We start from the raw sequence: 23,555 nt of genomic DNA, 5'->3' as shown, positions 1-23,555 counted from the left end.
ACATAAATCCTTGTCTGACATTCTTAAATTGTATATTTATCTTTCCTGCGCTTTCACACATTTAACTCCAAGAAGGGTATGTAAGTAGCTTGTATCATTTAGCAAGTATTCTTCACATGTTCATGTGTGGATTAATTTGTCATGTTATAATCCAGACTAATGTGGCAACAACTGGCATTGTGCTGTTGTTGTTGATTCCTTTTTTTCCTCCAAAATATTTCTTAGCAATTCAAGACATTTTCAATGGATTAAGTGGTGGCTTTCTACAAAGTATTTCAAGACTCAAAGCAACAACAAAATTGGAAAAAGTTGAGATTTAATGAATATATCAAATCAGGCAGAAAACTGTGGTTAACATTTGTTTGAAAGTTCAAAATCTACTCATAAGACACAAAGGAAACACAGAAGAAGTGTAACGCAAAACTGAATAGGTCAAGCTCACATTTGTTGCATCACATAGAATAAAAAAAAATGCTTGCGATGCTGCTGTTCTTCAAAGCTCACATGCACCACACCTGTACAGCCTACATCAGCCAGGATGTGGTAGTTCACTTTTCTGCACACAAAACATAAATTTGTATATAAAAGGAAATGAAAAGCAAAACAGTGAGACACCTTGCCTAGTTTGAGCTGCTGGTTCAAACAAATGCAGACAAAACTGTCTGTACAATAATTTTTAATTGAACCTAGCTTTCTCTAAGAATCTTATCATCATCATTGCACCAACTTTTAGCATTACAGAATGCCCCTGAAGTCCAGTGGTCCACAAGTATTTTCAGATGTGACTAGGTAGGGAAAATGTTGAGCTCTACGCGGATGACAGACATGCTCAGGCCTGTTAGGTCTGGGTGTTATCTCAGGTCTCACGGGTCGGAAGTCCTTTTTAAACTGTAGGAACACAAAAACACCAGATTTAATTGAAAAACACAGCGTTATCTTATGTGTCAGCCACCAAAACACTTGCATCATTTTGAGAGCAGTTAATACTTACTCGTTTGCATCTCAAAATCAGGGCTCCAATGACGAGGAACATTATGATGGTGAATGCTGTCACACTCAAGGTAATCAAGATGAGATCCAAAAAATGGGAATTGCATTGTTCACTGGGATCCTTCTCTGTGAGGAAAAGCAGCAGAAGAAGAAATGTAAAGTTAAATCAAGCTGATGAATGGACTTTATCTCCTACCAAACTCAAATTACTGATTCTTTTCACCTTTGACAATGATAACAGTGCCGTTGCTGGGGTGGGTTACTCTGGTCTCTGATTTGAAGTACGTCCAGCTGCAGTAATACAAGTCTGTGTCATCTAACCTCAGTGAGGACAGCCTCAAGGTGAATCCACAACCCTGCACTATCTGCTTTACTGGAGTTATATGAATTCGACCTTCAAATTCTGCAGCTGTTGTATTCTTGCTGATTCGTCCTTCTTCTAAGGACAGGAACACAACGTCCTTTGTGTTATGGAAACGCCTTTGCAGGTAGAACCCCATTGGGTTAGGCAACGCTGTGGAGCATGTTATCTCATCAGAGGAGTTGACTGTTATCACAGAGATGGATGAAGGATTTTGAGAAACTGTCAGAGATGGAGAGAGAGGGATTTTTACTTATTTGCACACCTGAAGTACAGTTAAGTAAATCAATTTATGGATGATAGAACCATTTCCATGTCATAATGCCAGAAGAAACTTAAAAATATACTTTTAAATGATCAATTCAAATGCTGATGCTAAAGGAAATTCATCAAAAGAGCTAAGAGATGCTTTCAGACAGTGGTGGAAAGTAAATACATATATTTGTCCAGGAACTGAACAAAGGTGCAGTTTTTACTTAACTTGAGTATTTTCACTGTATGCTACTTTATACTTCTCTGCCACACTTCAGTGGGAATTACCGTATTTTTCACTAAATTTATATGACAGCTGTAGTTAGTTTTAGGATTAAGATTTTACACTAAAAAAACGTGATATACTCGTAAAATGCAATGCATTGTTAAAAGATTATACCAGTGGTTCCCAAAATTTTTTGGCTTGTAAAAAAGCAGTTTGTAGCTTGGGCCCCTTGTCACATTTCAGATATCTATGAGTTGTTAACAGTTTGTCAAGATCTTTCACAAAAAGCAAAGATTAGAGAAAAGTCCACAAGATAAATACAAATGTGTGTTTTTCTTCTTTTCTACCCCACTTATCATCTCACAATGCCTCTGATTTATCTCTTGACCCTTTGGAGAGGCTCGACCCCTAGGTTGGGAACCAGGACAATACTATCTAACTATATTATGTAGTTAAATCCAGCTTCACCTTGACCAGCTACAACAGTGAAATGCTACTTATGCACTGATGCATCAGTATTAACAATCTAATAATACTTCAACCTTTGATACTTAAAGTGCATTTTGCTGAAAAAATTACATGTACTTAAGTAGGATTTTAAATGAAGGACTTTTATTTTACATTGTTGTAGCGGAACTACTAACTTATAACTAATAACTAATTTAAGTAAAAGATCAGCATAATTCTTCCACCACTGCTGTCAGAGACACTGCTTAGAAGACAAAAACAGGATGAGGCTGCAAACAAACAGGAAAAGATGACTAAGACTCATCTTAGAAGACAGCTTCATTTTTTGATTCTTCAAACCCAAACCTATTCATTCTTTTTCTCTTCCACACACACACTCACCTGTCCAGGTGTTGAGTGTTACCTCAGTGGGCAGGAAGAGTAATCCCAACACACAGCTCCACCAGAGGGCTTTCATCCCGCCAGTTGGGCTGCAGGTAAGCCTCTGCAGACTCAGCCCAAAATGCAGCAGCCTGACTGACTGACACGCTGACTGTCACATGAATGCTTAAAAAGGAGTGATGTGGTTTACAAAGGAAATGTGACACTGACTCTTGTTTTTACTGAGTGGCTATTAGCTGCTGTGTCTTATTACATCATACGGAAGCACTTGTTTTTGACAAAACTTTATTTGAAGAGATGTTCCATCAACCATAACAGTTTCATGTACAGAAGCTGACATAACTTATGTCATGAACATGCACAATATATCAGCATAGAACATACTGTATTATGTAAACAAATAAGTCCAGTTGTCAGACAAGTAGGCAGGTAGAGTGTATAAAAATGTCTTAAGACAGGATTTAAAGGCTGAGACAGTGTTGACAGACTTAACACTAACTGTAAGACTATTCCAAAGCAGAGTAGCCAGTAGAGCAAAACCTCAACAATAAAAAACAATAAAAAAACACTATCACATTTACTTTGAATTCCCAATCTGTATGTTACATCATCATTGGTTATTTTCTCAGACTTAAGGAAGCTCCCACCAGAGTGACAATAGACATTATAATGCTGTTTTTTTAGTAGAAATCCCCATAATGAGTAGACTGAACTTCATGTGTATAATTGGTGGAGTGACCCTTTAATCAAATTAAATCATATTATTCACATGGCTCATTCTGTACAAACACAAAATGTTATATTTAATTTTCAGTTCAATTCAATTTTATTTATATAGTGCCAAATCACAACAAAAGTCATATCAGGGCACCTCTCACATAGAGCAGGCCTAGACCATACTCTCTGTGTACAGAGACCCAACAATTCCCACATGAGCAAGCACTTGTTGACAGCAATAAGGAAAAATTCCCCTTTAACAGGAGGAAACCTCAAGCTGAACCCGGCTCTAGGTGGGTGGTCATCTGTCTTGACTGGTTGGGTTGAGAGAGAAAGAAACAGGGGGGACAGAGAAGCAGAATAACAACAATAATAACAATGACAATAATAATAATAGATATATGACTAGCAATAACAAATAGCAGTAATAGCCAGAGAGGGACATCCCTGCGGTGAAGGCTCACAGCCCGGAGGCTGGGGTTTCCTGTGGATGAGAAAGCACAAAGAACTCTGGGGAAGAAGCCAAGTTGGTAACATGCAGTAATGGTACATGAATACATACAGATGGAGAGTAGGAGACAGGAACTCAGTGCATCATGGGAAGTCCCCCGGCAGTCTAGACCTATAGCAGCATAACTAGGGGCTGATCCAAGGCGAGCCTGGCCAGCCCTAACTATAAGCTTTATCAAAAAGGAAAGTTTTAAGCCTACTCTTAAATGTAGAGAGGGTGTCTGTCTCCTGGACTGAAATTGGAAGATGGTTCCACAGGAGAGGAGCCTGATAGCTGAAGGCTCTGCCTCCCGTTCTACTTTTGGAGACTGTAGGAACCACAAGTAAGCCTGCATTCTGGGAGCGCAGTGCTCTAGTGGGGTAATAGGGTATTATGAGCTCTTGATGGTACCTGACCATTAACAGCTTTGTAGATGAGGCGAAGGATTTTAAATTCAATTCTGGATTTTATAGGAAGCCAATGCAGTGAAGCTAAAATGGGAGAATTATGATCTCTCTTTCCAGTTTTTGTCCATACATATGCAGCTCTTTAGAGACTTGTAAGGGCAGCTTGATAATAAGGAATTGCAACAATCCAGTCTAGAAGTAACAAATGCATGAGCTATTTTTTCTGCAGAAAGGATGTACCTGATTTTTGCAATGTTACAAAAGTGAAAAAAGGCAGTCCTTGAAATTTGTTTTCTGTGGGAGTTAAAGGACATATCCTGATCAAAGATAACTCCCAGATTTCTTACAGTGGTGCTGGAGGCCAGGGCAATGCCATCTAGAGTAGCTATATCACTGAATAATGTGTTTCTAAGGTGTTTAGAGCCAAGCACAATAACTTCAGTTTTGTCTGAGTTCAGTAGCAGAAAATTGCAGGTCATCCAGGTCTTTATGTCCTAAAGGCATGCTTGGAGCTTAGTTAACTGATTGGTTTCATCTGGCTTCATTGATAAATATAGATGGGTGTCATCTGCATAGCAATGAAAAGTTATTGTTTCTGAATCATATTACCTAAAGGCAGCATATATAAGGTAATATTGGTCCAAGCACAGAACCTAGTTGAACTCCATGTCTATTTTTTGCATGCTTGGAGGATTCATCATTGACGTGTACAAACTGAAATTGATCTGATAAATAGGACTTAAACCAGCTTAATGCCTTTAATGCCAATCAAATGTTCCAGTCTTTGTAATAGGATGTGATGATCAATTGTATCAAATGGGGCACTAAGATCTAACAAGACAAGAATAGAGAGAAGTCTGATGCAGTTAGGAGATCATTTGTGACTTTCACCAGTGCTGTCTCTGTGCTATGATGTGCTCTAAATCCTGACTGAAAATCCTTGAATAAACTATTGTTATGTAGAAAGTCACATAACTGATTAGCAACTGCTTTCTCAAGGATCTTAAAGAGAAATAGAAGATTAGATATAGGTCTATAGTTGACTAAAACGTCTGAATCAAGAGTAGGCTTCTTAAGAAGAGGTTTAATTACAGTTACTTTAAAGGACTGTGGTACATAGCCTGTTACTAAAGACAGATTGATCATATCTAATAAAGAAGTGCTAACTAAGGGTAAGACTTCCTTAGGCAGCCTAGTTGGGATGGGGTCTAAGAGACAGGTTGATGGTTTGGATGAAGAAATTGTTGAAGTTAATTCAGGAAGGTCAATCGAAACCCCAGTCATAACATCAATAATACCACTCTCAGAAAGAGAGGTACTTACCACAGATTACTTTGATTTGGTGTGAGACTCAGAACGTCTGGAAAAACTTGAATGTTGACATATAAGATCCACCTTTACACCCACACACCACACCAGGGGAATTCCCTGGAGGTTGGTGAGACTTCTCTTGGTGAGATTTCTGTTCATGTTTTGTGGAAATTTCCACTGAAAGTTCTGTAAGTACCAGAAACATTGTTTCTTTCCATACTAATGTGTGTGAGGTGCATTAATAATCATCATGGTTAACTGTGGAGAATCTAGTCTTTTGTTACAAAATGTCATTTGATATAACAAATCCCACTTGTTTTTTAAATGAAAAATTAGCAGACACTGGTTTGTGTCAAAGGCTCTTCCTCAGCAGAATTGTAGATCTTAATACATACAGTTTAAGATCCTGTTCATTAATTTGTTGCAAATTTATTTTCCTTTGTTTTTTGAAAAGGTTTATTTTTTTGATTACATCTTTGGTTTCTTTAAAATCGTTTTGTTCAGTAATGGAGTAACAGGTAAGATCAGCAGGGTTTTAATTGCTGAAAGTATGGAAACCTGATCACTGTAATCTCAAAAATGTTGAAGAATAAAGAGTTACTTGTCAAATATTGTTCAAAAATGTAAAAAATGTAAAAAAATCACCATACACAGTTGTCAGGACTTGATCAGCTCTCCAAGGTGCTGATCCTGCTGCTGGCAGCAGATAGGAGCTGTCCAGAGTTCTTTCTTTCTTAAGTTTAATCATTGTTTTCACCTAATTTATTTCCTCATGTGTTCCTCATGTCCTCATGTATTGATGCTGGGTCTTGACAGACACCCTCAACCTGACGGGTCTGTTTAAATATGTGTATTGCCACGATTTGGTCAAATAATTAGACCCTTTCATCTCTTATTACTGCAATTAGTTAATTCTGATTAATATTATGACTAACCATTATGACATGTATTTTTAAAATACTTAATAATAAATAATAATCTTTCACATTATAATCCTTTTATTTGTAATCTTTTGTATGTTTGTGTGTGTATAACAAGCAGAGTGTACTTGTGTTGTGCACCCGCTTATGTAGGCGCATATTACTGTCTTCATAATGAGCCCTTAAAATAACAGTGGAACACTACGCCATTGACTTCAGGCCAGGTTTTTGTTGGTCAATCGTGCAATCGCTTCAGCTGCCTCAAGATAGCAATGCGCCAACAGTGCACCTGACCACACCTACACACCCATGGGCCCTCAGATGGGCGCAAGTGCATTTGCTATTGAAACAATATGGGTGCTAGACGGGAAAATGACACTTGCAAAGACACTGGCATTGCGCTTGGTGCCACTTTGGGCTGGGAGTAAGATAAGGCCCTTAAAGTTATAATACAAATGATAACATTTACCATTATAAAATACTCACCCTGATTCTTCACTGGGATGGAAAAACCAAACACTGAGCTGGTAATAAGCAAACATGCTATCAAGTATAATTAAGAGTCCTTTGACCTCTCACACAGCAGCTTTCACTATCACTATGTCTGGTGAGATAAGACTATCATACTGTTGCACAGAGCAAGGCCGCTGCTGTGTGAGAATTCAGTATCCACAAGTTCAGATCATCTAAAAGCTTCTTAAATATTTTCTTGGTGGATTATTGCTCTTTAGATTGGCATCAATAAATAATTCCCTCTTGTTAGACTTCCTCAAATCTAATTAAAAAACAATAAAAAACACCATCACATTTACTTTGAATTCTCAGTCTGTATGTTTTTTGTGTAGAATAGGCCATTTTCACCGCAGACATTTCTAGTGGTCATAGCAGGAAAAGCACATATGTTACTAATCACATTAACGATGGGTCTAATGTATTCAAGTGTCACACAAAGTCATGACAGTGTGACAGTGAGCCAGCATGTGCAACACCAGGACCCTGAAACTGAAGCAGCAACTGAATCCAGACATAATTAACTTTTTTTTTTTTTTTTTACACCTGCACATGTCAAATCTCCTCCTGTGAAAAAGGGCTTTGAATTAGAATTGAAAGGGACATTTCACAAATTAAATCATATTTACATTGATCGGTGTGCACAAAGACAAAACATTACATTTACATGTATGTTGCACAATACACACACACACACACACACACACACAAACAATATATGTACAGTATATATACCAAGGGGGGGAGGGGAGGGGTCTATTTTAAGATATGTTTTTCATAAGCTCCAGAAACATTTGTTCTTTCATTACTAATGCGTGTGAGGTGCATTAACGACCATCATGGCTAACTGTGAAGGCTAAATTAAATCTAGTCTTGTGATATTTGCGTCATTTTGAAAAATATACCACACTTCTTCAATGGAAAAAAATAGTATACCTTGTTTCTTGTCACAGGTATGGAACATGTCCAGTAAACAATGGTGGTGTGTTTGTGCAAACAAATTCAACAAAACAATCTCACCACAAGGTCCATTCAGTAGCTGTTCTGGAGCTTTTGATTGCATCACATGATCTTTCTCAGCAGATGGGAGTTGTCATGGAATTGTAGATGTTAAAATATACATATATTTATAGACATAAATATATACATACATATATACATATATGTATATATGTATGTATGTATGTATGCTAACTGTTCTCTATAGAGCCTCTTCTGCCTGGATTATCTACTAAAATTCAAATCAAATACTGATGAATTGATTTCACTTCACTGCCTGTCACTATGCACCTTTAAATTGTTATTTTCATTTTTTTATATTGACCCAAGGAAGACTGACAACCACTTTGTGGAAGCTAATGGAGACCCAAATAAATAAAGATTTTTTTCAATCATTTAGTCTCTAAATATAAAAAAAGCTGTGAAAAGGCCTGTCAAAATTTACAAAAGTGCTGGGTAGCATCTTAAAAATTGTTTCTCATATCTTGCCAACTCTCCAAAACTCAAAGATATTCAATTTAGAACGATATGAAAATAAATTGTTGATTGATTTTGTAGATCAACCAGTTAATTACTTGTTTTGGCACTACTGTACAGGAATGGCTCACAGTTCATGCTGCAGTGATTCTGCACTAAGAGGAAAAGCTATGTAGAAAAAATACATGAAACCCATGACTGTGTCAGTGGCTGAGGTAACCTGCACCACAATCTATAGTACACACAGTATACTATATCAATAAGTCCTCTCACAGTTTACAATCTCACATTTACTTTTGATTCCTACTTTGGTCATTTTTATTGTAGAATGAATTGAGTGACATTAAAAGCTGTTGTATTGCACTTTCATTTGTGAGTGCCATATTTAAAAAATTATGATCAAAATCAAAACAGCAGTAGTTCTCCTGATTTTTAATCCCTTTCATGAGTCAAGCTCTGAAAATGCTGGATCCTACATTTCCCATAATGCAACTCAGTAGCATCTTTTATTAGACTTTACCCTGAATAATAAAGGCCCACGTCTTAAAGCTTGTAACGCAGGCTTTCCATTACTATTTTTTTTGTAGTTTCCAAGCCCAAGCTGTGGTAACCGTGATTACATCATCATTGGTTATTTTCTCAGACTTAAGGGAGCTCCCACCAGAGCCACAGAAGACATTATAATACTGTTTTCACAAACAGAGTAGTACTCCTCATAATGAATAGACTGAGCTTCATGTGTATAATTGGTGTAGTGCCCCTTTAATCAAATGAATCATATTATTCACAAGGTTTATTCTGTACAAACACAAAATGTCACATTTACATGTCACAATATGTATAAAGATCCAAAGAATTCTGAAAATGTCATTGGAAGGAAAAAAAATCAATAAAAAGATAAGAGTGATTTTTCAGAGGCAGGAAGCTACACAGCCAGCTGGGTAAAGAGGATCTTTCATGAACAACAAATACTTGAACACACACAGATGCTTATACACAAATTTCAGAATTTGTCAGGAAATCAGTAAGTTTTCCTTTCTTGTTTCTCTGTCATCTCCATCTTCATCCCCAAGTCTTTTCCTTCTTCATTCGGCTGATGATTTGTCCGCCTCTATTAGTTCCTAACAGGAAATACAAAATACCCACAACAGCAAGCGTGACAGAAATACCCAATATGGGGGTGATCACATGGTGGCGGCTCAGCAGTGGCTCAGTGGCCTCAGGATGCATATTACCTGGCAAAATAAATTGTTATTAATCAATTATTATTATCTTAACATGTGGATTAAATCAAACTTGTTCTGTGTATGTCTGAACAAGACTTTCAATTTATAAAAATGGATAAAAATAATGCACACATGCACTCATTCACATACATTTGCTAAAAGAGATAAAGATACTGAAAGCTACTCACGAGTAAGTGGATTGTTTTGTTGTGTGGTCATGTCTTGTTTAAATCGTACTTTGATTGTAGATGGTTTAGCAAGACCACAGTTTGTTCCTACTGTAACACTGTAATTCTCCTCTTTGGTTACATTTGAGATGGTCAGATACACAGAAGTCTGAGTACTGTCCCAACCACAGATGTATTTCATCAATCTACTGTTACATTGTATGCTGCCATGTGAGTCATTCCAGCGATATTGATGAACTTTACACTCCAGTTCAGGCCTGTAAATGATTCTGCAGTTTAGTGTCACATTTTTTCCAGCAACAACCTCCACTGTGTCGTTGCACTTAAGTGACACGTTTGAATCTAAAAAAGGGGCAAAAATTGATATAATTAATAATGCATTACATAATGCATTTACAGTATTCTTAATATACATTTTTATATGTATATTTATTTCTGGTACAAGCAATTTAAAAATACCTCCATTTGAAGCACTGCTTTGTAGAATAGTAGCAGCACACAGCAGACTCAAATGTATCCACAAGTAAGACATCCTGGAAGTTCCACTGTTGTCAGAAACTGGAAGAAAGAAACAACGCTACATAACTTTTAGGACAGAGTTTGGTTTTTGCATTTGAATTTGTTGTTTGTCTTTAGTGAAATATTTCTTCAAATAATCTAAAATAGTTGGAGTTCTTATATTTAAGTTTCCATTCAAATGGGTTCATGACATTTTACACGTCATCCTGCTTCCTCGCGCCGTTCTGATCAAAATGATTAAAGGAATACTTTGACATTGTGGGAAATACGCTTATTCACTTTCTGGTAGAGAGATGGATGAGAAGATTGATGCAACTCTTAATGTGTACAGTAAATATGAAGCTACTGCTGGCAGACAATTAGCTTAACTTAGCACAAAGGATGAAAACAGGGTGAAACGGCTAGTCTCAGACATGTCCTCATGATAAGTTGGTAACCTTTTAAACTGCAACAGTTTAAGTAGTGTATTTTAACTCTTCGTCATTTTGGGAAATACAGGCATTTGTATGCCCATATATAAACCCCCTGTAAAACCACACATCATTTTTGCACATTGGTTTTTGTGTGGATTAAACAAACAAGATATAATGTGTTAATTAGTGAGCTTAAGAGGTGTTGATAAGCAGATTTTGATACATTTGGACAGAGTCAGTCTAGCTGTTTCCTCTTCTCTCCAGTATTTATGCTAAGCTAGGCTAGCCAGCTGCTGGTTATGGCATTATATTGAATATACAGACATGAGAGTGGTATTGATCTTCTCATGTGACTTCCAGCAAAAAACAACAAATAAGCATTTTCCCAAAATGTCAAACTATCCCTTCAACAGTGCATTGCAGATTTGTGGGTTTGAGATTTAATTTAGCTGCTTATGTTATGTTTGAGTGACAGGGTAAAATGTTTGAAAAAATTAGGGCTTATCTTTTAATCATGTTTTTTATGTATTTTATTATATATTACACCTTACACTGACAGAGGTAATTCTTACTCCAGAGGTATGGTTGATTAGAGAGCAGTTTGGAAAAGGCCTCAGGTCTATTTTTTAGTTCTACTGACTAACTTCTTGCATGAAGTCCATATATGGACTGCATTAATGATATCTACAAACCACTGCATTTGCATAATGCATCATAAGATTCATTCTAAGCCTGCATAATGCATTATGTTTCATAGCTACAGTCATAAACCAGAAGTTTTCTCTGGAAGTGAAACAGATATTAAGTGTGACATTGTGCAAACAAGGAACTGTTTATATATATTATATACTGCTTTTTTATATTTACATTTGTGCTGTAAATTGCTGAGGTTGCAAAGAAGCAGTGTGTCTTTTCTTATAATATTCTACTATCTCATATTTGTTAAGGATTTATGATTAACTCAAACTCAACCAGTTAACCAGTCACTGCCTCAGATAACACCAGTGGTGGAAATACCCAAGTTCCAGTTTGTAAGTTTGTGCACTTTTTCTATTAACCGTAGACCTGTACCTGTCAGCGGGAAATATATTTTACTGCACTTCATTCATCGGACAACTATTATTATTACTACTCGCATCTATTCGTATACAGATTTCACATACAAAACATATGATTAACTTATAAAATATGATGCATTTTAAACCAGTGATTCCCAACCAGGGGTACTTGTACCCCAAGTAGCCCAACAGGTACTTATTCAGTTGCCAGGGGGTAATTGGGAAGATTCAGGATCAGCTCTACTAATTTGAAAAAATATAAATTATGACATGACGAAAGAAATATAATCACACAGTTTAGGAGAAATTATTTGCTGATAATCATCATCACCATAATTATCATCATAATCAAATAGAATTACAAATAAGTGTGCTACTTTTTTTTAGTAAATTTATTGTCACAATAATAGTAAGCTACTAGCTACTGCACAGTACACACCTCCTACCAACCTGAGCCAGTTGGATCACCTTAACGCCACATAAAAAAATGTAGTAACAACTGGCTCTCACTCAACCAGGTACAACATTACAAGGCTGATTACACATACATGCAACAACAATAATAATCCCGTAATGTAATACTACTACTACACAATGTGAAAGGGGCCATTCTGCATAATGAGTACTTTTACTTGATGCTTCTACTATAGTTTGTTTATAGTAGTTATGTTTCCTAAAGAAACATTTTGACTGCATGACTTGTTGTATTGCTACTGTTACTTAAGTAAAAGATATGAATGAATTGCAGCCTCTCAGTGAACTGTGCATATTAATCCATTTAATATCCTCCATATACACATGAATAAACTTCAGTGATTCATTAACTGCTTCAAATGCAGAAAAGCAAATACAATCTCCCTTGCAAAAACTTATAACAGTAATAGTCAAGTCAATTTTATTTGTTTAGTCCAATATCACAAATCACTAATTATCCACAGGGGGCTTTACAGTCTGTACAACAATACAACACCTCCTGTCCTTAGACCCCAGTAATAACATCAATAATGCTTCTCTCAGAAAGACAGGTGCTTACCTCAGACTACTTCGTTCTGATGTGAGACCCAGAATGACTGGAAAAACATGAATGGTGACAGTATAAGATCCAGCTTTAAACGTACGCACCGTACCAGGGGAATTTCTTGAAGGTTGGTGAGACTGGACACATGCCAGTACAGATTAAATCAATAAAGGGCAGAAGAACATAAAGTGAGGGATAGTGAGAGAGAGGGAGAGGGAGAGGGAGAGATAATTATCTCTCCCTCAACATTTAAATGTTGCTCCAAACAGGTTGAAGGGTTGTGAGGACTGTGTAACACTCTATACTTGTATAGAACCAAAAGTACTGGACAGTCATTTGCATTGAGACTAGAAAACCTGCTCCAGATTTCAGCAACGTAAGACTATATCAAGTTATCAATAGAACACGTGCATATGAATTAGCTCTATGAACATATACATGAAAGAGTCATTTTCATTCATGTAACTCATCAGTTGATTCAGGTGACAGCTGGGAACAAATAATATGCATCTGTAAATACTTTTGATACTTGAAATTGAACATGAAACTTGTTGTTGGCACAGCAGCAGGTTGATAAAACGACAATTCAACCAACTTGTGTGTTCGGCTGAAGAGGAAGGCTCACGTGATTTCACATAAAAAGGCAAAAAGATCGAAGATAACTCTTTCCAACAGGAATGGAGGACGCAAGCTGATTATCTGCATTACTGATTAATCTAAAGTAGAGCAGAGAGAGAATCCATCCCTCATCAAAGTGTGAATAAACTTCAGAGTGATTCATTAATTGCTTCAAGTGCAGAAAAGCAAATACAGTCACACTCGTAAAAACAGTAATAAATAATCTACATGTTGAGCTCAATGCTATAATAAATGGATGAATGAATATATTTGTTGGACTAAATGCAGTTTTTGATAGTAGGGATTGTACAGTAGCAGTAAAAAGTTTGGACACACATTCTCATTGAAGTGTATGTGAAGATGTGTCCAAATGTTTGACTGAAGCCACTTCGCTTCATTTATCTATTGATCTAAAACCAGTGGAGCAGATTGTTATTATTGGATGTTAAATTATATAGTTTATTGTGTTGGTCCAATTATTTCTGTTCATGTTTTGAGGACATTTGTCAAAGTTCTAGAAACATTGTTTCTTTCCATACTAATGTGTGTGAGGTGCATTAATGATCATCATGGTTAAATGTGGAGAATCTAGTCTTCTGTTGCAAAACGTCTTTTCATATCATATATCCCACTTTTTTAAATGAAAAACTAGCATACACTGTTTTTTGTCAAAGGTATGAAACATGTTAAATTGTGCAAATAAATTTGACAAAACAATCTCACCACAAGGTCCATTTAGAATTGTTCTCTTCCTCAGCAGAGTTGTATATGTTAAAATATACATTTATTTATTTATATATATATAAATACATATTTATACATTTATGTATGATTAATGTTATCTATAGAGCCTCTTATGGCTGGATTATGCTATCTACCAATATTCAAAACAAATACTAATGAATCTTGGTTTTTTGATGATTTTCATTTCCTTGTTGTTATTTAGTTTGACAGTTTGTTTTTTGTTTTCACTGCAAATTTCTATTTTCTACATTTTCAGATAAAAAATCATTTCCCTTATTTTCCAGATCTTTATCTTTGGCCTGTTCTTGTTCAGTTAACACTATGCAAGTTTCAATTGTTGTTCTCATTATTTGACTAAAGAAATACTGGAAACCACTTCAAGCTAATGAATATACAAATAAATAAAGGTTTTCTTTTTTTTCCGAATTGACAATTAATCCTTTAGTCAAAAAAACTGTTAAAAAAAGCCTGACAAAATGTCCAAAAGCCCAAGGAGATGTCTTCAAAATGCTTGTCTTGCAAACTCCAAAACCCAAAGACATTCAATTTACAATAATATAAAAATAAAGTTGTTGATTAATTTAAAGGTTTTTTTTATTAATCCTCCATTTTCTATTAATCCTTTAGTCTGTAAAATGTCAAAAACTGTGTAAAAGACCTGCCAAAATTTACAAAAGCACTGAGTGGCATCTTAAAAATTGCTTTTTATGTCTTGCCAACTCTCCAAAACTCAAAGATATTCAATTTAGAACAATATAAAAATACAGTTGTTGATTGATTTTGTAGATCAACTCATTAATTACTTGTTTTGGCACTACTGTACAGGAATGGCTCACAGTTCATGCTGCAGTGATTCTGCATTAACAGGAAAAGCTATGTAGAAAAAATACATGAAACCCATGACTGTGTCAGTGGCTGAGGTAACCTGCGTCTTAAAGCTTGTAAAGCAGGCTTTCCACTATTATTATTAGCCTATTATTTTGTTTGTTTGTTTGTTTGTTTTCCAAGCCCAAGTTGTAGTAACCCTGATTACATCATCATTGATTATTTTCTCAGACTTAAGGAAGCTCCCACCAGAGTCACAGAAGACATTATAATGCTGTTTTCACAAATGCTGTTTCCTCATAATGAATAGACTGAACTTCATGTGTATAATTGGTGTAGTGCCCCTTTAATCAAATGAATCATATTATTCACAAGGTTTATTCTGTACAAACACAAAATGTCATATTTACACAATATGTACAAAGATCCAAAGAATTCTGAAAATGTCATTGGAAGGAAAAAAAACTCAATAAAAAGTTAGACATGATGTGTGATTTTTCAGAGGCAGGAAGCTACACAGCCAGCTGGGTGAAGAGGATCTTTCATGAACAACACATATTTGAACACACACAGATGCTTATACACAAATTTCAGAATTTGTCAAGAAATTAGCAAGTTTTCATTTCTCGGTTCTCTGTCGTCTCCTCCTTGAGTCCTTTCCTTCTTCATTCGGCTGATGATTTGTCCGCCTCTATTATTTCCAAACAGGAAATACAAAATACCCACAACAGCAAGCGTGACAAAAATACCCAATACCCAAAGCGGTGGCTCAGTGGCCTCAGGATGCATAATACCTGGCAAAATAAATTGTTATTAATCAATTATTATTAAACATGTGGATTAAATCAAACTTGTTCTGTGTATGTCTGAACAAGACTTTCAATTTATAAAAATGGATAAAAATAATGCACACATGCACTCATTCACATACATTTGCTAAGATACTGAAAGCTACTCACGATCGAAGCCGGGTTGCAGTTGAACTTGTACTTTGATTGTAGATGGTTTAGCAAGACCACAGTTTGTTCCTACTGTAACACTGTAATTCTCCTCTTTGGTTACATTTGAGATGGTCAGATACACATAAGTCTGAGTGTCCCAACCACAGAAGGGTTTCATCAAGCTACTGCTACACTGTATGCTGCCATTTGAGTTACTCCAGTGATATTTTTCACCTGTACACTCCAGTCCAGGCCTGTAAATGATACTGCAGTTTAGTGTCACATTTTCTCCAGCAACAACCTCCACTGTGTCGTTGCATTTTAGTGACACGTCTGAATCTGAAAAGGGGCAAAAATTGATATAATTAATAGTGCATTACATAATGTATTTACAGTATACTTAATATATTTTTTAATTTATTTCTGGTACAAGCAATATAAAATTACCTCCATTTGAAGCACAGCTTTGTAGAATAGTAGCAGCAGACAGCAGACTCAAACGTATCCACAAGTAAGACATCCTGGAAGTTCCACTGTTGTCAGAAACTGGAAGAAAGAAACAACGCAACATAACTTTTAGGACAGAGTTTGGTTTTTGCATTTGAATTTGTTGTTTGTCTTTAGTGAAATATTTCTTCAAATAATCTAAAATAGTTGGAGTTCTTATATTTAAGTTTCCATTCAAATGGGTTCATGACATTTTACACACGTCATCCTGCTTCCTCGCGCTGTTCTGATCAAAATGATTAAAGGAATACTTTGACATTGTGGGAAATACGCTTATTCACTTTCTGGTAGAGAGATGGATGAGAAGATTGATGCAACTCTTAATGTGTACAGTAAATATGAAGCTACTGCCGGCAGACAATTAGCTTAGCTTAGCACAAAGGCTGAAAACAGGGTGAAACGGCTAGTCTCAGACATGTCCTCATGATAAGTTGGTAACTTTTTAAACCGCAACAGTTTAAGTAGTATATTTTAACTCTTTGTCATTTTGGGAAATACAAGCATTTGTATGCTGTTAGTATTTCTTCATTGTGCCCGCCCAAGACATAGTCCCATATATTACCCCCCTGTAAAACCACACGTCATTTTTACACATTGGTTTTTGTGTGGATTAAACAAACAAGATATAATGTGTTAATTAGTGAGTTTAAGAGGTGTTGATAAGTAGATTTTGATACATTTGGACAGGGTCAGTCTAGCTGTTTCCTCTTCTTTCCAGTATTTATGCTACGCTAGGCTAGCCAGCTGCTGGTTATGGCATTATATTGAATATACAGACATGAGAGTGGTATTGATCTTCTCATGTGACTTCCAGCAAAAAACAACAACTAATAAGTATTTTCCCAAAATGTCAAACTATCCCTTCAACAGTGCATTGCAGATTTGTGGGTTTGAGATTTAATTAAGCTGCTTATGTTACGTTTGAGTGACAGGGTAAAATGTTTGAAACTATTAGGGCTTATCTTTTAATCATGTTTTTTATGTATTTTATTATACATTAAACTTTACACTGACAGAGGTAATTCTTACTCCAGAGGTATGGTTGATTAGAGAGCAGTTTGGAAAAGGCCTAAGGTCTATTTTTTAGTTCTACTGACTTACTTCTTGCATGAAGTCCATATATGGACTGCATTAATGATATCTACAAACCACTGCATTTGCATAATGCATCATAAGATTCATTCTAAGCCTGCATGATGCCTTATGTTTCATAGCTACAGTCATAAACCAGAAGTTTTCTCTGGAGGTGAAACAGATAGTAAGTGTGACATTGTGCAAACAAGGAACTGTTTATATAGAAGCAGGTACACTATAATACTGTGTGTTGATCCTGAAACAAGATTCCAAATTTTGAGAGACCGCAAACAGAAAGTCAAAGTGGTGACACTAAATGACAGCCTCACTGAAAGAAACGCCTCCAGTGAACTGTGCAGCAACACTGTCACTGTAGGAACTTCCTGAGTCCTGATTTCTCAGTAAGGCACCAGTTTCCAGGAATTACACACCTTCTTATTCCTACCTTCATGCTTACCTGCCTCCTTAACTACATTAAAAAAAGAGAGAAAACACTCAAAATCTCATCAGGAATAGATTGGATGATGCTATTTAATGTGGTATATCTTCATATTTTTTAATGTATTGTGTAAGTTATGAACAGCAGAAAGACAGACTGATGAGAGAAACACAACACATATATGTACACTCTTATTTTGGTAGAAAAAGGTAATAAAGTGTCATGAAGGAATTAAAACCTGCCATGGCCACACGCTGCATGTGTAATACAGAGAACTCATTTACTTGTTCAGAATATTATCTTTCATGTAAAATGAATGATTATAAAAAACTTTAATATTTGACCATGTAAGTATGCATGGTGATCATACTTGTAATGCATTAAATCTTGTCACATTACATTTTGCAAGGTTTTGATAACAGCTGCAGGGCATTATGCACGATTTATAATACATCACTCAGATCTCATTTAAAAGTGTGGCCAATTATTCAAATGTAATGTGAGCTCTCTCATCAAGTATGACTTTATAATATTATAATATTATATATTTACATTTGTGCTGTAAATTGCTGAGGTTGCAAAGAAGCAGTGTGTCTTTTCTTATAATATTCTACTATCTCATATTTGTTAAGGATTTATGATTAACTCAAACTCAAAAAGTGTTAACCAGTCACTGCCTCAGATAACACCAGTGGTGGAAATACCCAAGTTCCAGTTTGTAGGTATGTGCACTTTTTCTATTAACCGTACACCTGTATCTGTCAGCGGGAAATATATTTTACTGCACTTCATTCATCGGACAACTATTATTACTCGTAATTATTCAGATTCAGATACAAGGCTGATTACACATACATGCAACAACAATAATAATCCAGTAATGTAATACTACTACTACACAATGTGAAAGCGGCCATTCTGCATAATGAGTACGTTTACTTGATGCTTGTACTATAGTTTGTTTATAGTAGTTATGTTTCCTAAAGAAACATTTTGACTGCATGACTTATACTTTTACAAGCCCGTTGTTGTATTTCTACTGTTACTAAAGTAAAAGATATGAATGAACTGCAGCCTCTCAGTGAACTGTGCATATTAATCCATTTAATATCCTCCATATACACATGAATAAACTTCAGTGATTCATTAACTGCTTCAAATGCAGAAAAGCAAATAAAGTCTCCCTTGCAAAAACTTATAACAGTAATAGTCAAGTCAATTTTATTTGTTTAGTCCAATATCACAAATCACTAATTATCCACGGGGGGCTTTACAGTACAACAATACAACACCTCCTGTCCTTAGACCCCAGTAATAACATCAATAATACGTCTCTCAGAGAGACAGGTGCTTACCTCAGACTACTTCGTTCTGATGTGAGACTCAGAATGACTGGAAAAACATGAATGGTGACAGTATAAGATCCAGCTTTAAGTGTACGCACCGTACCAGGGGAATTTCCTGAAGGTTGGTGAGACTGGACACCTGCCAGTACAGATTAAATCAATAAAGGGTGTGATAGAGAGAGAGAGAGGGAGAGAGAGAGAGAGAGAGAGAGAAATAGAGAGAGAGAGAGAAATATTGCTCCAAACAGGGTGAAGGATTGTGAGGACTGCGTAACACTCTATACTTGTATATAACCAAAAGTACTGGACAGTCATTTGCATTGAGACTAGAAAACCTGCTCCAGATTTCAGCAACGTAAGACTATATCAAGTTATCAATAGAACATGTGCATATGAATTTGCTCTATGAACATATACATGAAAGAGTCATTTTCATTCATGTAACTCATCAGTTGATTCAGGTGACAGCGGGAAACAAATAATATGCATCTGTAAATACTTTTGATACTTGAAACTGAACATGAAACTTGTTGTTGGTACATCAGCAGGTTGATAAAGCAACAATTCAACCAACTCATGTGTTTGGCTGAGGAGGAAGGCTCACGTGATTTCACATAAAAAGTCAAAAAGATCAAAGATAACTCTTTCCAACAGGAAGGAAGGACGCAAACTGATTATCTTAATTAGCTTAATTTATCTATTGATCTAAAACTGGTAGAGCAGAATGCTATTTCACTTATTTTCCAGATCTTTATGTTTGGCCTGTTCTTGTTTAGTTAACACTATGCAAGTTTAAATTGTTATTCTCATTATTTTATGTTGACTTAAGAAAAACTGGAAACCACTTCAAGCTAATGAATACACAAATATATAAAGATTTTTTTTCAAATAGTCAATCAATCCTTTAGTCAAAAAAACTGTTTAAAGGCCTGTCAAAATGTCCAAAAACCCAAGGTGACGTCTTCATATTGCTTGTCTTGCAAAGATATTCAATTTACAATAATATAAAAATAAAGTTGTCAGTTAATTTTCTGTAGATCAACTTACCAATCAATTGTTTTGTCACTAGTGGCTGTACACTGTACACATTAAGCACCTTTAAACAGTCAGTTCACCCAAATTACAAAAAACCCTAACAAAAATACTCACTTACCTGTAGTGGCATCTAGCCATGCAGGTGCTCACAGCACTGGAAAAATTACATAAATACATTTCTAAATGCAACATTAACATTACACAACTGTCAGATTAAATCTGAGGAACAGAAACAAACCCAAACACATCCAATCACTTATCAGTGAAATTCAGATCAGAATTAAAAGTTGTTTTGAATGTTGATTTTAATTAATGCTCCAAAATGTGGGCTGCTGTTTTTAGCCTTGTACGTAATCCTTTAACTGGAAAGGTTTAGACATCAAATGTTCACATTTTAACAACACATTCACTTTTCAGAAGATCAGTAAAGTTCAATGAGACGACACCTGTTCACTTGTTTGTCAGAATATTTTAGTGCTCAACATGTATGACATGTATGTTTTAATCTTGTAAAACAAAGAACACAAACAACATATAACTTAAAAATACTAGTCATGGTTGGCTTTGGCTTTGTGTTTTTCTAGACTGTGGACTTATTTCTCCTCAGGCTCAGGTCTGCCACAGGGGATCCACCATTTTTAAACTACAGACATCACCCCCCCCCCGTGGCCAAATGGAAGAACTGCACCTACTGAGACTTTCAGTTCTCACCAAGTGGTCTGTAGAGCAACATGGTCCTCTACTTGTCCCTCATGGTGCCAGCATGAACGATGAGATGGTCCAAACAGAATCAGGAGCCAACCAGAGGCAGCTCTCATTCCACCTCCATCATGTCTTTAAACTAAATCTGTTTTCCTCTCTCTCACCACTGCATGTGCGGGGGCTGTGTGTGGCTCTGACCCTGTTTTCTGTATTGGGTGTGCAGCAGTGTGCCGGCCTGTGGGGAGTCCTGGCCCTGTAGCCAGTCTTGATAAAGGGTGTGCAGGGTGGGGTTGAGCTCTGGGAGACAGACTGGCAGGCTGCCGTAGGTCTCCTCCATCTGCTGCACTAGGGTTTTATTCACCCGGCCTCCTGCCTCGCTCCTCGCCTGTCCACGGCTGCTCAAGCACCCTGATGGGTAGCATTTCAGATTAGAAAAGTCATCACTGTGGAAGTGGCAGGAAAAATGGAAACAAAGAGTATGACTGGAATGATGTTACTGTACCTCCTGGGCAGGACAGCACCTCCACCTCATTCAGTGAGCACTCTCGGGTCAGAAGTGCTTTTTAAACTGTAGGAACACAAAGAAAACAGATTTAATTGAAAAACACTGCATTATCTTATGTGTCAGCCACCAAAACATTTGCATCATTTGGAGAGTAGTTCCATCTACTTAATACTTACTCGTTTGCATCTCAAAATCAGGGCTCCAATGACGAGGAACAATATGATGGTGAATGCTGTCACACTCAAGGTAATGAAGACAAGATCCAAAAATTGGAAATTGCATTGTTCACTGGGATCCTTCTCTGTGAGGAAAAGCAGCAGAAGAAGAAATGTAAAGTTAAATCAAGCTGATGAATGGACTTTATCTCCTGTCAAACTCAAATTACTGATTCTTTTCACCTCTGACGATGATAACGGTGCCATTGCTGCGGAGGGTTACTCTGGTATCTGATTTGAAGTACGTCCAGCTGCAGTAATACCAGTCTGTGTCCTTCAACCCAAGCAGAGACAGCCACAAGGTGAAGCCATAGTCCTACGGTGTCTGCTTCTCTGCAGTTATTTGAATTAGACCTTCAAATTCTGCAGTTGTTGTACAGACATGGCTGAAAATATTGGTATCCTTCCACTTTAAAAAAAAAAACAAACAGACTCAATTTTCTCTGTATTAAGTTGAAACTGACAGTGGTCACAGGAACATAAAGCTCTTTGGAAATGGTTTTGTAACCTTTACGTTGACCATGCTTGGCTATTACCTTTTTTCTAATGTCTTCAGACCAGTCTCTAGTTTTCCCTCTGTTTTCAATGTTCAATGTGACGCACACAGTAGAACAGCAGAGTGAGTAATTTTCTCCTTTTAAACTGGCTGCATGAGTGATAATAAGACTGAAAACACCTGTGATACTAATTAAAACACAATAGTCTGCTTAATGTATCACTACAAGTCAATTATTTCTTACAACTTCTAAAGGGTACCAATAATTTTGTCCAGAAATATACTTTTAAATGATCAATTCAAACACTGATGTTAAAGGAAATTCATCAAAAGAGCTAAGAGATGCTTTCAGGCAGTGGTTTCATGTAAATACGTATATTTGTTCAAGAACTGAACAAAGGTGTAGTTTTTATTTAACTTGAGAATTTTACACTAAAACAGGAAAAGATGACTCAAACTCATCTTAGAAGACAGCTTCATTTTTTGATTCTTCAAACCCAAACCTATTCATTCTTTTTCTCTTCCACACACACACTCACCTGTCCAGGTGTTGAGTGTTACCTCAGTGGGCAGGAAGAGTAATCCCAACACACAGCTCCACCACTGGACTTTCATCCTGCCAGCTGGGCTGCAGGTAAGCCTCTGCAGAGTCAGCCAAAAACGCAGCAGCCTGACTGACTGACACGCTGACTGTCACATGAATGCTTAAAAAGGAATGATGTGATGTACAAAGGAAATGTGACACTGACTCTTGTTTTTACTGAGTGGTTATTAGCTGCTGTGTCTTATTACATCATACGGAAGCACTTGTTTTTGACAAAACTTTACTTGAAGAGATGTTCCATCAACTATAACAGTTTCATGTACAGAAGCTGACATAACTTATGTCATGAACATGCACAATATATCAGCATAGAACATACTGTATTATGTAAACAAATAAGTCCAGTTGTCAGACAAGTAGGCAGGTAGAGTGTATAAAAATGTGATAAATAAAGCTTTTGATTGATCAGTTATTTTGCATTGTAAGATTTTCCCACCTCAAGGAATGTATGTGTGTATATTTCTATGTATAATATAGGAAAACAAAAAATGGTGGTAACACTGATTAAGTTGAAATTAGCAACATCATTTAGGGTTGTTTCAAGTTGTATTTTGGGTGTATCAGAAGTGGGGT

The 23,555-nt window shown here is 36.4% G+C and overlaps 1 protein-coding gene and 2 long non-coding RNA genes across 4 annotated transcripts; all 3 read right to left on the bottom strand.

The window, feature by feature from the left end:
- Positions 1-299: 299 nt before the first annotated feature.
- LOC121886911 lies at positions 300-23,060 on the bottom strand. Of its 2 annotated transcripts, none has more exons than XM_042397319.1 (4): positions 22,918-23,060; positions 1,214-1,573; positions 992-1,116; positions 300-888 (listed from the first exon to the last, which is right to left on the bottom strand). In XM_042397319.1, the coding sequence occupies exons 1-4, from the start codon at positions 22,991-22,993 to the stop codon at positions 736-738; spliced, it is 714 nt and encodes a 237-aa protein (XP_042253253.1). In that variant the 5' UTR covers positions 22,994-23,060; the 3' UTR covers positions 300-735. The 2 variants fall into 2 exon arrangements, with proteins under 2 accessions (XP_042253253.1, XP_042253252.1); XM_042397318.1 differs by lacking the exon at positions 22,918-23,060 and adding an exon at positions 2,679-2,825.
- LOC121886915 lies at positions 10,178-12,990 on the bottom strand. Its single transcript, XR_006092877.1, has 3 exons — positions 12,947-12,990; positions 10,383-10,481; positions 10,178-10,265 (listed from the first exon to the last, which is right to left on the bottom strand). It is a non-coding gene; the product is annotated as an uncharacterized LOC121886915 (long non-coding RNA).
- Positions 20,748-22,490, bottom strand: LOC121886913. The gene is made up of 5 exons (XR_006092875.1): positions 22,419-22,490; positions 22,066-22,156; positions 21,844-21,968; positions 21,665-21,730; positions 20,748-21,570 (listed from the first exon to the last, which is right to left on the bottom strand). It is a non-coding gene; the product is annotated as an uncharacterized LOC121886913 (long non-coding RNA).
- Positions 23,061-23,555: the final 495 nt, after the last annotated feature.

The sequence above is a fragment of the Thunnus maccoyii genome, chromosome 20 (genome assembly GCF_910596095.1).
Source record: "Thunnus maccoyii chromosome 20, fThuMac1.1, whole genome shotgun sequence".
NCBI lineage: Eukaryota > Metazoa > Chordata > Actinopteri > Scombriformes > Scombridae > Thunnus > Thunnus maccoyii.
This window is presented reverse-complemented; position numbering and strand designations above follow the sequence as displayed.